Here is a 12,209-nt window from a genome sequence, read left to right on the forward strand (position 1 = left end):
TTTCCAACCACTGCTGTGTCATCCGCAAACTTCACAATATGACAGCCAGGATGGAGAGGAGAGCAGTCATACAGTATGTGAGTAGCGTAAACAGGAGGGGACTCAGCACACAGCCCTGTGGGGAGCCAGTGCTGAGGACTGTGGTGGAGGAGGAGATGTTGTGAATCTTCACAGTCTGCGGCCTGTTGGTCAAGAAGTCCAGGACCCAGTTGCAAAGTGAAGTGCGCAGTCCAAGTAAGGAGAGTTTATTTATTAGGGTCTGAGGTATTATTGTGRTGAAAGCCGATGTGAAGTCCACAAATAGCAGACGAACATAGGAGTTCCTCTTCTCCAAGTGAGTGAGAGCAGTATGGACCACAGAAGAAATGGCATCTTCTATGGAGCGGTTCTTCCTGTAGGCGTACTTGTGAGGGTCTACGGTGACATCGATGGTGGCTTTGATGTGGGTCATTACCAGTCTTTCAAAGCACTTTGTGACTATCGGCGTGAGGGCTATTGGCCGATAGTCATTCAGACCCMTCACTGTGGATGTCTTTGGGACCGGGATGATGGTCGCGGTCTTCAGGCAGGCGGGAACAGCVGCTTGAAAAAGGGATGCATTATAAATGTCTGCCAGGACCTCACAGAGCTGATCAGCACAGTCCTTCAGAACCCGTCCYGGGATGTTGTCCGGGCCAGCAGCTTTTCGTGGGTTGATCCTTTTCAGGGTCCTCCTCACTTCTGCTGGCGTCACACTGAGTGGCACCTCTCCAGGTGGGGGGGTAAGTCTGGTGCTGGGTGGAGTGTCATGGTCCTCAAAGCGTGCGTAGAAGTCGTTGAGGGCTTCAGGCAGAGTGGGGTCTGTAGTGCATTGTGCAGCACTGGTTTTGTAGTCAGTGATGCACTTGATGCCCTTCCACATGCTTTGTGGGTCTTTGGAGGTGAAGTGACCCTGGATTTTCTGAGCATATGAAGCCTTTGCCCTCTTTATTCCTACAGTCAGCTCTCTTCTGGCCCTCCTGAGCTCCTGTTGGTCACCAGACCTAAAGGCAGCATCCCTGGCTTTCAGCAGAGAGCGCACCTCTGCATTCAGCCAGGGTTTCTGATTCGGGTGACAGATCACAGTCCTGGTGGTGATGACATCCTCCATGTTATAATGTCATTCACTCATAAAAAACTTACCCAGAGTGTTGCTTTGAATCCTTGGATCTCCTGTGGTAGCCATGTGGAGCTGTCTAAACGCTTGCTGGTACAAAGCACCACCTATTTACCCAAAGCTCCTCCTTGGAGCTCAGTCTGCAGCCGAGTTCCAGCCTTACAGAGCACCCCTCCCCTGAAGCATTATTGTGATGACAACGTGCTGAAGTGGGAGTGTGCGAAATGGCAGGAGGTTCTAATGGAAACGGAGGTCAATTTCAAGATGCTAAGATAGGCTATGGTGCAAATTCACCTTTTTGTAATACATGCAGTATTAAACAGTATAACCCTTACGTTTATACTTTTTCTTTTACTTTGATGGGATTTTTTCATAGTGGTTATTAGCCTCAGTTGTGTATAGTTTCCTGTTAGTCAAATACAAGTACACAAATTAATGTAAAGGCAAAGACCACCCCCAACTTTCTGTGGTTCTTTTTTTTTTACAGCTTTGAGCACAGATGATGTGGTTTGTTCTTCTTGGTAAACAGAGGCATGAAAATAGTTCACACACTCTCACAGCTGTTGTGTTTAACTATAAATGAACAAATCATGAGACATGTTTAATTTTTTTTCTTTTTAATAAATGTAGTAAATTATATATATTTTTACACAATGTTCAAAATGTTGATTCAGCATTCACTTTGGTTTCATTTTTAATTTCTCTCTTTATTTTTTGCAATCTACTTATGCATACTTCGTGCCATTTCAGTCTTTCATATATCAAACCATGAATCTTATTCAGGAAATGGATGTGGTGACTTTTAGTTTTTGTACATTTTATGCTTTAATAAGTACTTATCTTTATTTGTAAGTATTTTTCCCTATAGACATATACTGAGATATTTTCAATTCCACGAAAAACACTGTTATTGAAGAAATATGCTTATATTTTAATTTTTACCATCTTATTCTACTTTAGGCTTTTTACTATTCTGCAACTTTAAGCTGAAGTAGGATACTTAGCTTTATCCAACATTTTGCTACTTTATTTTTTATCCAACATTTTGCTACTCTATTTTTTATCCAGTATTTTGCTACTTTTAGCTCCTAGTTAGCCTTTTACTATTTTTAGCTTTTATCCAGCTTTTTGCTACTTTTAGCTTCTAGTTAGCATTTTGGTACTTTTAGCTTTTATCTAACCTTTTGCTACTTTTAGTTTCTAGTTAGCCTTTAGTTGCTTTAGCTTTTTGTTAGTCTTGCTGGTTTTGGCTAACCCTTTGCTCTCTAGCTTTTAACTCATTTCTGTTGCTTTTAGCTAGTCTTTTGCTGCTTGTACCTATCCTTTTACCACTTTAAACTTATTGTTACTTTTGGCCTTTTCCTTTTTTCATCTAGTGTTTTGCTACTTTAGGCTTATAAGTTATTGCTTTGTATATTACTGCTTTAGCATCTTGGTTTCAGCTTCTTAAGCACTCCGCCTTTTTTAAAAAATTATTACACCGTCTGGACAAAAAAATAAGTCGCCACCAACAAAAAAGGTCACACACTCTAATATTTGGTTGTACCACCCTTAGCTTTGATTACGGCACACATTCGGTGTGGCATTGCTGACCTCATTCTTTCAGCACATACTGTTGCTGAACCTACACCTGACCAAATGCAGCAACCCCACATCATAGACCTTAGTTAAATCCAGTTTGCAACTTTTTCTTTTTGGCCAGGCAGTATATTTTTCCTTCAGATAATTCATGCTAAACTAAACAGTCAGTTTGGAACATTAGAAAATAATCTTGTTATTGGAGTTTCATTCATAACTTTGTCAGAATAAATTTGCTCTCCTAGACCTGCTTCCTAAACTACATGATTGTCTTCAAATCTAAAAGTTTCTGGGTGGACACAGACAAATTCTATCGTTTTCAAATTCCAGAGGATGGACAGAAAAGTACTTTTTGAGGTGAATCTGTCAGAAACTTTGCTTAAAACAGAAACATAACATTCATCGTTTAACCAAAAGATCTAAGTAACTGTTTAAGATCAGCACACAAAACAAATTTACAAAACCTGTTCTGTTTATTTGCAATAAAAATCTTTAAATTCTCATCAGGTTCCTGTTTGGAGACATTTCATTTTCATGTAATAAATGAACCCCTCTTCTCTTCGTCCATCCTGCAGTTAGAGATCGTGTGAGAACCAAGATGGAGAGAGACATCCTGGCAGACGTCAACCACCCGTTTGTTGTCAAACTGCACTACGGTGAGCAGCCTGATGTTTTCACATCTGCCTCCAGATGTTAATAATCTCATTGTATCGGCTGATCTGGTCAGCTCACTGCACTGAACAGTTTGATGTTTACATTTGAGTGGAATGTGTGTGTTTGTAGCGTTCCAGACRGAGGGGAAGCTGTACTTGATCTTAGATTTTCTCCGAGGTGGAGATCTTTTCACGAGACTCTCTAAAGAGGTGAGACTGGTTCTTGAAAAGGCTTCTGATTCTTCTGACTTCTGAGGGTCACGATTTGAGTGTGTCTTTATTTGTGTTAGCAAAACATCTCATAAACCAYTAGACAGATGCAATGAAACTTTCAGAAATTAATAACTAGATGTATTTTTTACAGCTTATTCACTTTTGGATTTAAACCTTTTCAACGTTTTTCAGATTTGAATTAAAACCTGGTGAGGTAGTAGCTGAGAGTAGTCTCCAACACATACTGCGAGTGCTAACAGATTTAGCAAAGTCTCACAGAACTGTGTGAAGTTAAGCATAATGTTATTCTCAAGGTTTGTCCAAAACGGCTGCAAAGAATTTCTTTCTGAACATATCATCTGAATTAAACACTATGGCATAGATTGCAGCTTTTAATTATTATTATTAWTTATGTTGTTTATGACTCTTGTGTTATTTGTTTCTCCCAAAACCTTTCAGGTGATGTTCACAGAGGAGGATGTGAAGTTTTATCTAGCTGAGCTGGCTTTAGGGCTGGACCACCTTCACAGCCTGGGTATCATTTACAGAGACCTCAAACCTGAAAAGTAAGAACAAAGTGTTGTCATGAAGAAGTGATAAAAGGGGATATTTTCCAAAGCAAGAATGTAGAGATAAATGAACATTTGTTCCATACGATACATGATGTCTTCGTGTTTTCTTCTCAGCATTCTCCTGGACGAGGTTGGACATATCAAACTCACAGGTGAGTCTGCTGCTGCTTCCTTTATACCCTAACGTTTTTATAGAACACACACACACGCACACATCATTTGTATTTGCATCAAACTAAAGACRAAGTATTGACTTCCATTCATTTTTATAACTGCATTTATGCAAACATTTCCCCTAAACCTAGCCTCTAACCTTAATCAAAACTGAGCTCACACCAAACCTCTAAACCTAACTAACCTAACTGCAAAAAAGAGGACCAGGAAAATGTCCTTACTTCTCAAAAATCTCCTCACTTTGTTCAATAAAAACTAACGACGGTCCTCACTCTGTAGCAGAAACAAGGACACACACACACACCTGAATCTCCCTCACCCTGCTGACCTTCATTCCTCACAGTGCCGTGACAGGTTTATCTTAGGCCTGTTTCCCTCGTTAACTCTTATCACAGCTATGGGCCCCGCTGCCACTGAAGCAAAGGTGACCTGAGGAAGTTCACAGATGCAGTAGGAGTCACACTTTGCCGGCAGAGCTCCTCTGTTGTTTCACATGCATTAGTTTCTTTATTTAAAAAAAATAAAACTAAGACGTGAGATGCTTTCTTGTGTTTTGGTCCAGATTTTGGCCTGTGTAAAGAAGCCATCGATCACGAGAAGAAAGCCTATTCCTTCTGTGGTACTGTGGAGTACATGGCCCCGGAGGTCGTGAACAGGCAGGGACACACCCACAGCGCTGACTGGTGGTCATTTGGGGTACTGATGGTGAGCAGATTAACAAAGAGCCAGTCTTTTTTTTTCAATATACATCTCATGTTTTCAGCTACACTGACTTACTTTTCCTCTCACAGTTTGAGATGTTAACAGGAGCACTTCCATTTCAAGGGAAGGACCGCAAAGAAACTATGAATCTGATTCTGAAGTGAGTAAAGTCTGGATTTTGCACTGACGCGTGGCACCACGCCGCCAGCACCAGGGCCTAACATGAACCCTGTGTCCCTCCCTGCAGGGCGCGTTTAGGAATGCCTCAGTTCCTGAGTGCAGAGGCCCAGTCTCTGCTCAGGGCCTTGTTCAAGAGGAACCCTGCCAACAGACTGGGTGAGGATCAGATGGCAGGATATGTGGCTCACTTTCACACAGAAAGGTAATGATGCTGAATGCTTTTCCTCCTAGGATCCGGTTCTGACGGWGCGGAGGAGATAAAGCGACACGGCTTCTTCTCCACTATAGACTGGAATGTGAGTATTTGGTTATTAAAGTCTGGGTTTGTTTTATGCAAAATTTGACTCGTAGTTAACAAATAGGTTTTTCTTTCTTTCAGAAACTCTTTAGAAAAGAAGCAAAACCTCCGTTCAGGCCGGCTGTAGCTCGACCAGACGATACTTTTTACTTTGACTCAGAGTTCACATCTCGCACGCCGAAAGGTGAGAGGTCAAAGACGTGGTCTGGCTCCTGTAGTTCCATCTCTGAGCTTAAATCCTTACAGACTGTGGTTCAAGGTGTGTGTTCCTTTTCTTTAAGGGCAAAGATGTTTTTAATACCTGCTGGGTTTTTCTTGTTTTATTTTAAGACTCCCCTGGCGTGCCACCCAGTGCAGGAGCTCATCAGCTSTTCAGAGGTTTCAGCTTTGTTGCTTCGACTCTGTTGGAGGAGGAGGAAGGCGTTGCAGAGACCGTGAAGGCTCCTCCTCACCCGGTGGTCCAGGTCAGCGAATATTCACATGTTGGACATGTTTGTTGGCTCAAACGAAGCAACAGAGTGAATCGTATCTGAGAAAATTAAAGAGACCCTTTTTTTTAGATGAATACATTTTGATATTTCCAACTAAATGTCTAGTAAKCTTCATGTTTGAAAAAATATTATTATTGCTTATTTTTGTAAGATGAGTTTAAAAACCAAGGAAGTAAAATAAAACCCAGTTCTGAAAACATTGGGTTGTTGTGTAAAATATAAATAGAAACATAATGCAGTGATTTGCAAATCTGCTGAACACATTTTATTCACTGTGGAAAATAGTAAAAATATCAAATTTTGAAACTAAGAAATTAAGTTTTTCATGAGAAAAAAGTKATTTTTAGTTTGATGGAAACATAAGTTAGAACAGGGTCATGTGATCAGTGATTTCTAACCAAGGATAAGTGAGCATTTTACTGAGGGTACGTGGAAAAAATTTCCCAGTTGTGTAAAAACTAAAAAAAGAACAGGGATGTAGGCCTACGTAGGTCCCTGTGATATCCGCAGTGCAGAAAATGCACACGAAATCACAGAATTGACAAAACAAAATGGAATCCAGTATAAAATGAGGAATTTCACAGAATTTGCTTATTTGAATGAGTTTCTGATYTACAGTATTGTGGACGCTGCTGCTTCCTGTACCTGCCATTACCTGGTTTATTTATTTKATTACTTATTCACTTTCTAGYCAACATATTTCTMTGTTTAATTTGAGTTGAAAAGAATAAAACGCCTGAGAATTAAATATTCTAGTTAAGGGGGTTAAATAAWTTGRTTTATTCAGTTTAATAACCAGTTGTTTTACATTACAGTTTTGGAGAATCGTCTTTGTACTAGTRGGGTAGTTGGGGTACTAGTCGTATGACAAAATGGCTCAGGGGGTACACAGGTCTGAAAAGGATGTGAAACACTGATCTAGATAATGGGATTGAAGAAATTTATATTTATTAGAGGTTAGTACTGATGTTAAAAGCACAACACTATATTTTTAGGTTTTCCTTTTTATAATGGACAATGTTTAATCTATTATGTTTTGATTGATATAGATTAGTTACATGTCCGAATTATAACACATAATTAAAACGTTATGATAACAGTAGATGAGATTTTTGTCTGAATGCCTGTGATTCAGCCGTAGGTCAGTAGGGGGCGAACYCAAGCATTGAAGAACCATGTATAAATTGATGTACTTCCTGGTTTTTCGCCAGTGTGGTTTCCTGTCAGCTCCGGTGGCAATAAATAGGATATATATAAATAAATAGAAAAGGATATTCAAAGTTTACCAATGTTTTCCTTGAAGATCATTYTCCTGAAACTGGTCTACCATTTGTAGCTGCAGTTTCTCACAGACTGCTGAACCTCTGCCTGCCTTTACTTCTAAAGTTCTCTTTTCCGTGTCTTCTGACACGTCAGTGAATTTAATTAGTTGCACAATGCTCTTCTAGCTGTTTCTTATTACTTTTACCATRTTTGTTGCCTGTTTTAGATGTTTTGCTGCCATTAAATACAACAAAACCTATTTTTCCCAATAAATGAAACAATTTTGTTCTTAATGAAGTTTGATTAAGTTTATGAACGATGTGAAAAACACTCTTTAGTGGATTGTAAGTAATTTATTTGTATTAATCATGTAATTATTTGTACTTAAATTTCAGATCTAGTTTGTTGAAGTTATAAGAAACCTTGAGACCTCCTCGATAAAAATGCTTGGGAAACTTATTTCATGCCTAATATTAGCAGGAATTAACTGTGTGCTGTAGATTTAAAGCAAAAGAGTGTTTCTACAAATAAACCCAAACCCCCCCACAAAAAAAAAATCTATTACCATCCTCCACCCTCATCTTTAAGTCTGCAACTCTTCTAATTTTATTCACTTCCTCTGCAGCAGCTGCACGGAAAGAACCTTCTGTTCAGCGACGGGTACGTACTGAAGGAGGACATCGGCATGGGCTCCTTCTCTGTCTGTAAGCGATGTATCCACAAAGTCACCAACACTGAATACGCTGTCAAGGTACGAGTAAACAACGAGAACTCTGTCATGTAAAGAAAAATTGTGGGGGGAAAAAAAGTGCAACAAACAGCTGCTTTTTTCAGGTGATCGACAAAACCAGCACAGATCCGTCTGAGGAGATCGAGATTTTGCTTCGATACGGACAACACCCCAACATCATCACACTGAAGGACGTGAGTCAGACTTTATGTTTCTGCTGTAGGTGGAGCAGGAACGTTCACATGCGGTGAGCCTGTCTGACCTCTGGTCGTGTCCCAGGTGTACGATAACGGTAAGCAGGTGTTCATGGTGACGGAGCTGATGCGAGGAGGAGAGCTGCTGGACCGGATCCTCAAGCAGAAGTTCTTTTCGGAGCGAGAGGCCAGCTCTGTGCTGCACACCATCACCAAGACGGTGGAGTACCTCCACTCACAGGGGGTGAGAACAGCCACAGCTGCAGCACATGTTTCTGTATACACCTGGCARAGAYCGTAWGGAAATCAGTGTTTGGTAGATTGGTTCCGTGCAGCACGGTGGTTCAGTTGGTAGAGCTGTTGCCTCTCAGCAAGAAGGTCGCCGGATTGAATCCCGACCCAGAACCTTTCTGGGTAGAGTTTGCGTGTTCTCTATGTGCATGCGTGGGTTTTCTCCGGGTATTCCGGTTTCCTCCCACAAASCAAAATCTTCTACCAAACACCTGATTGTCAGCACATGAGGGTACCAGAAGCTGAAAACAAGAGTCAAAAGCWACAGCTAAATAAGCTGTTCGGTAATGTCAGAGATTTGGCTGATTTTTCCTGTTCACAACRCACATACTCAGCTCTACTGCTCATCCCACAAATACATGTTCCTTTCAAATGTGCAGAGGTYCTTAAAGATAATTAAGTAAGAATAAAAGAAAAACTTAACAGAAAATGACTGGTYAAAATGAATTCTATGAATAAGAAAAGTACTTYAATAAAAGTCATAAAACTGRACAGAATTATCAGGAAAGTAAAGCTACATGTACACACACTCTAAGAAATGAAGTGTTGAACTTCTTAACCAAGTTATGTCAGCTGGTTCCACTAGTTAAAGCAATTTACTTTTCTTGGTTCAGTGGAACCAGTTGACATGACTTAGTTAAGAAAATGCAATTCGTCATTTTTTTCAGAGTGCATCATCAACTTTCATATTTAAATTTGTAACGTATAATGAGTTGTTAAATTTTAAAGTGAAAAAGTGACAGTATCCTTTTTTATGTTTTTGAATGTAGAGAAATAAAAGTTATGATTACAAAAAATGCTTTGTAAAATTACAGATCCTCCAAAAACGACAAAGTAAATTTATTAAACAATTCTGCAAATGTGGCACCATTTAAAAGGAAATTAACAGGCTTTCAAACGGGATAAGATTTATTGTCAACAAGCATTGTTACAACAAAAAAATCTTTTACCAAACACAAATTAAAAGTAAATTAAAAGTATGTAAAGGAATACTAGGGCTTTTTCTGTGATAATTGTAATTGTTTTATTTAGTAAAGTGTTAACTATGAAACTGAAAAAAGTTCAACGTTGAAACCGAGGTGTTTTTTGTTGCTCCACTCTACCTGAGATGATTTTTATGTGTGTGACTGGGTGAATGTCTGTAGTGTAAAGTGCTTTGGGATCTGGAGGGACTTAAAAGTGCTATACAAGTTCAATCCATTTACCATGAACACTTAATTCCATCATTCTGTTGTTTTTGTTGTTGCTCTTCAGGTGGTCCACAGAGATCTGAAACCCAGCAACATCCTGTACGTCGATGAATCGGGGAATCCCGAGTCCATCAGGATCTGTGACTTTGGTTTTGCGAAGCAGCTGCGCGCCAACAACGGCCTCCTGATGACTCCGTGTTACACCGCTAACTTTGTAGCTCCTGAGGTGAGCAGGTCTAAATGAGTGGTTGGTGAAATTAAAGAAGAAAATCCTGTTGTTGAACGTTCTGGTGTAACGCCTGGTTGGACCTGCTTGCAGGTGTTGAAGCGTCAGGGTTATGATGAAGGCTGTGACATCTGGAGTCTGGGAGTTTTACTCTACACCATGCTGGCGGGGTGAATACCAACACCTCAAAGTCTTTCTTTAAGATTTTTTCTGCTGCTCTTCATATTCACTCCGTCGCTCTCCTTTCCACCAGTTTTACTCCTTTTGCTAACGGACCTGAGGACACCCCGAACGAGATCCTGAACAGGATAGGGAACGGTCACTTCAGTTTAGCTGGAGGCAACTGGGACACTGTGTCTGATGCTGCCAAGGTAGACCTCAGATTATTAACTCTGAATCCGGTCGCAGAGGTCTGGAAAGGATCCGACTCATGTGATGTTTTGCTGCTTCTAGGAGCTCGTGTCCAAGATGCTGCACGTGGACCCTCATCAGAGACTGACTGCAAGACAGGTCCTTAAACACCCCTGGATCGTCCACAGAGACAAACTACCCAACAGCCAGCTCCCACACCAGGACCCCAAGCTGGTCAAGGTAACAGAAGTTCTATAAATATTACATTTATCAGCTAAAGATGGGTTAGAATTTTATAAAATGTCAATTTAGGGAAATGTAGTCAAATAAAATGGGTTTGTTTTGAAGCAAGTTGTGACATTTTAAAGAACCTCCTGTGAGGGGGCGCCAGAGACTTTCTTGTTTTAATGCTGAGGCTGTCAAAATGTTTTTTTAAATCACTCTAAAATGATTAATTATAAAAGTCCAGGTAAAAGTTTAATTGAAGCTGCTCACACATCTCCTTTTTATAAGATGGTTTGATGATTGTGAAAGTTAAAAAAAAAAGTAAAAATTAAAAATCTTCATATGCATCGCCGACTTTTACGGAGGACTGAAGCTCACATAATTTTTAAAAAAAAAGCAGAAATATATAAATGGCCCAATAAATATATACACTTGAAATGCACTTATTTGTTTTTAAAAGGGAGAACTTTGCATCATGTTTTATAATTTAATTAACCTTCATTTTTCCAGCTTCGTTCCAACAAATTATATATTATAGCAGTAATATGAGATGTCACTGATTTTAAATATAAATATTTGTTTATTTTTACTTGTACTTGCAGATACATTTGTGCCTCTTATTTTTTTCATGAATTTTTTTATAGTTTTTTTTTTTCACAAGTCTTTATTTCCATGTGTTGCTTTTACATTTCCCTGTCTCCTGTTTTTACTTTATCTAATGCATTTCTGCCTCATTATGAACATTTGAATTTGTTGGGAATCATTTGATGGAATAGATGTTACATAATTTGAGCATAAAGAACAACTAACCAGAATATTAGCTTCATCAATGTCTTCTACTCAAGTTTCTTAGTTCTGCTAACAATAAAAGGCTAAACTGACCAAAAAGGYAAAAAAAAGAAAAATCATAAAATTGGCAGAAACTGAATAGTTAATATTTGATATCTTAACATTAAGTTGTCATTTGACAACACCTCACCCATTCACCTGGCTCAGACCTCTCAGCCATGGTGTCAGATTTACATTCAATAACTAAACTTTAACACAGATATCAAACCAAACATATGACAAATGTAAGTCGACACAGCTCAGAATTCTTCATGGATTACAGACGATAACGTTCACGTCTGTTTTAAAGCTAAACTTCCAGGAAAGTTATTATAATATTAAATAATAGTAGTATTTCAGACTGAAACAGGAAGAGRGTGCATGGGAAGGGGAAGAGGCATTGAAAAAAATAATGTTTCTTTTAATTTAGTTTGTATATTAAAACATTAAAAAATAAAAAAAATTAATGATTAGCTGGAAGTCCATGACTCACTCACATAAAACACATATTTGTATGCCCCAGATTAAAGCAAAGATGTCCCTTTTGTTTCACATTTTAAATTTTTTTCAACAAACTCATCAACAAAACAAAAAATCATCTAAATAAATGATGTCTCTGCTGCAAAGGGTGCTGGGAAAACCTCTAAAAAAGGCCTTTTTCTGACTTTTTACAATATATAATATATGAAAGTCTCTCAGTCTCCTCTCATATACAGACCTGGGGTCTCATTTATAAAGGATTGCGTGGAAACCATACTAAAAATGAACGTACGGCCAAAAGGCGGAAATGGCGTACGACAAAAAAAAAAAATTCTGATTTATAAAACCGTACGTACGCACGTTTCTGAATATCTTTCCTTTATAAATCACAGCCGCACGTCAGAGTTTGCGCACGAGGTCCCGCCTCAGGTTCTA

At 39.1% G+C, this 12,209-nt stretch overlaps 1 protein-coding gene across 2 annotated transcripts in view; it reads left to right on the forward strand.

The window, feature by feature from the left end:
- The window catches only part of LOC106533968 (ribosomal protein S6 kinase 2 alpha), a 50,444-nt gene that overhangs the window by 35,634 nt on the left and 2,601 nt on the right, over positions 1–12,209 (forward strand). Inside the window, exons 5-21 of one of the 2 annotated variants that reach the window (XM_014030455.1) lie at positions 3,289–3,369; positions 3,497–3,576; positions 4,039–4,145; positions 4,266–4,303; positions 4,888–5,030; positions 5,117–5,187; positions 5,275–5,363; positions 5,439–5,503; positions 5,587–5,689; positions 5,836–5,969; positions 7,888–8,010; positions 8,094–8,183; positions 8,269–8,427; positions 9,729–9,890; positions 9,984–10,060; positions 10,144–10,261; positions 10,344–10,481. In XM_014030455.1, the coding sequence (XP_013885909.1) occupies positions 3,289–3,369; positions 3,497–3,576; positions 4,039–4,145; positions 4,266–4,303; positions 4,888–5,030; positions 5,117–5,187; positions 5,275–5,363; positions 5,439–5,503; positions 5,587–5,689; positions 5,836–5,969; positions 7,888–8,010; positions 8,094–8,183; positions 8,269–8,427; positions 9,729–9,890; positions 9,984–10,060; positions 10,144–10,261; positions 10,344–10,481 (1,778 nt within the window). Of the gene's footprint in view, positions 1–3,288; positions 3,370–3,496; positions 3,577–4,038; positions 4,146–4,265; positions 4,304–4,887; positions 5,031–5,116; positions 5,188–5,274; positions 5,364–5,438; positions 5,504–5,586; positions 5,690–5,835; positions 5,970–7,884; positions 8,011–8,093; positions 8,184–8,268; positions 8,428–9,728; positions 9,891–9,983; positions 10,061–10,143; positions 10,262–10,343; positions 10,482–12,209 lie in introns of both variants that reach the window. The other variant, XM_014030454.1, reaches the window with a different exon arrangement.

Source organism: Austrofundulus limnaeus, unplaced genomic scaffold (genome assembly GCF_001266775.1).
Source record: "Austrofundulus limnaeus strain Quisiro unplaced genomic scaffold, Austrofundulus_limnaeus-1.0 Scaffold1064, whole genome shotgun sequence".
NCBI lineage: Eukaryota > Metazoa > Chordata > Actinopteri > Cyprinodontiformes > Rivulidae > Austrofundulus > Austrofundulus limnaeus.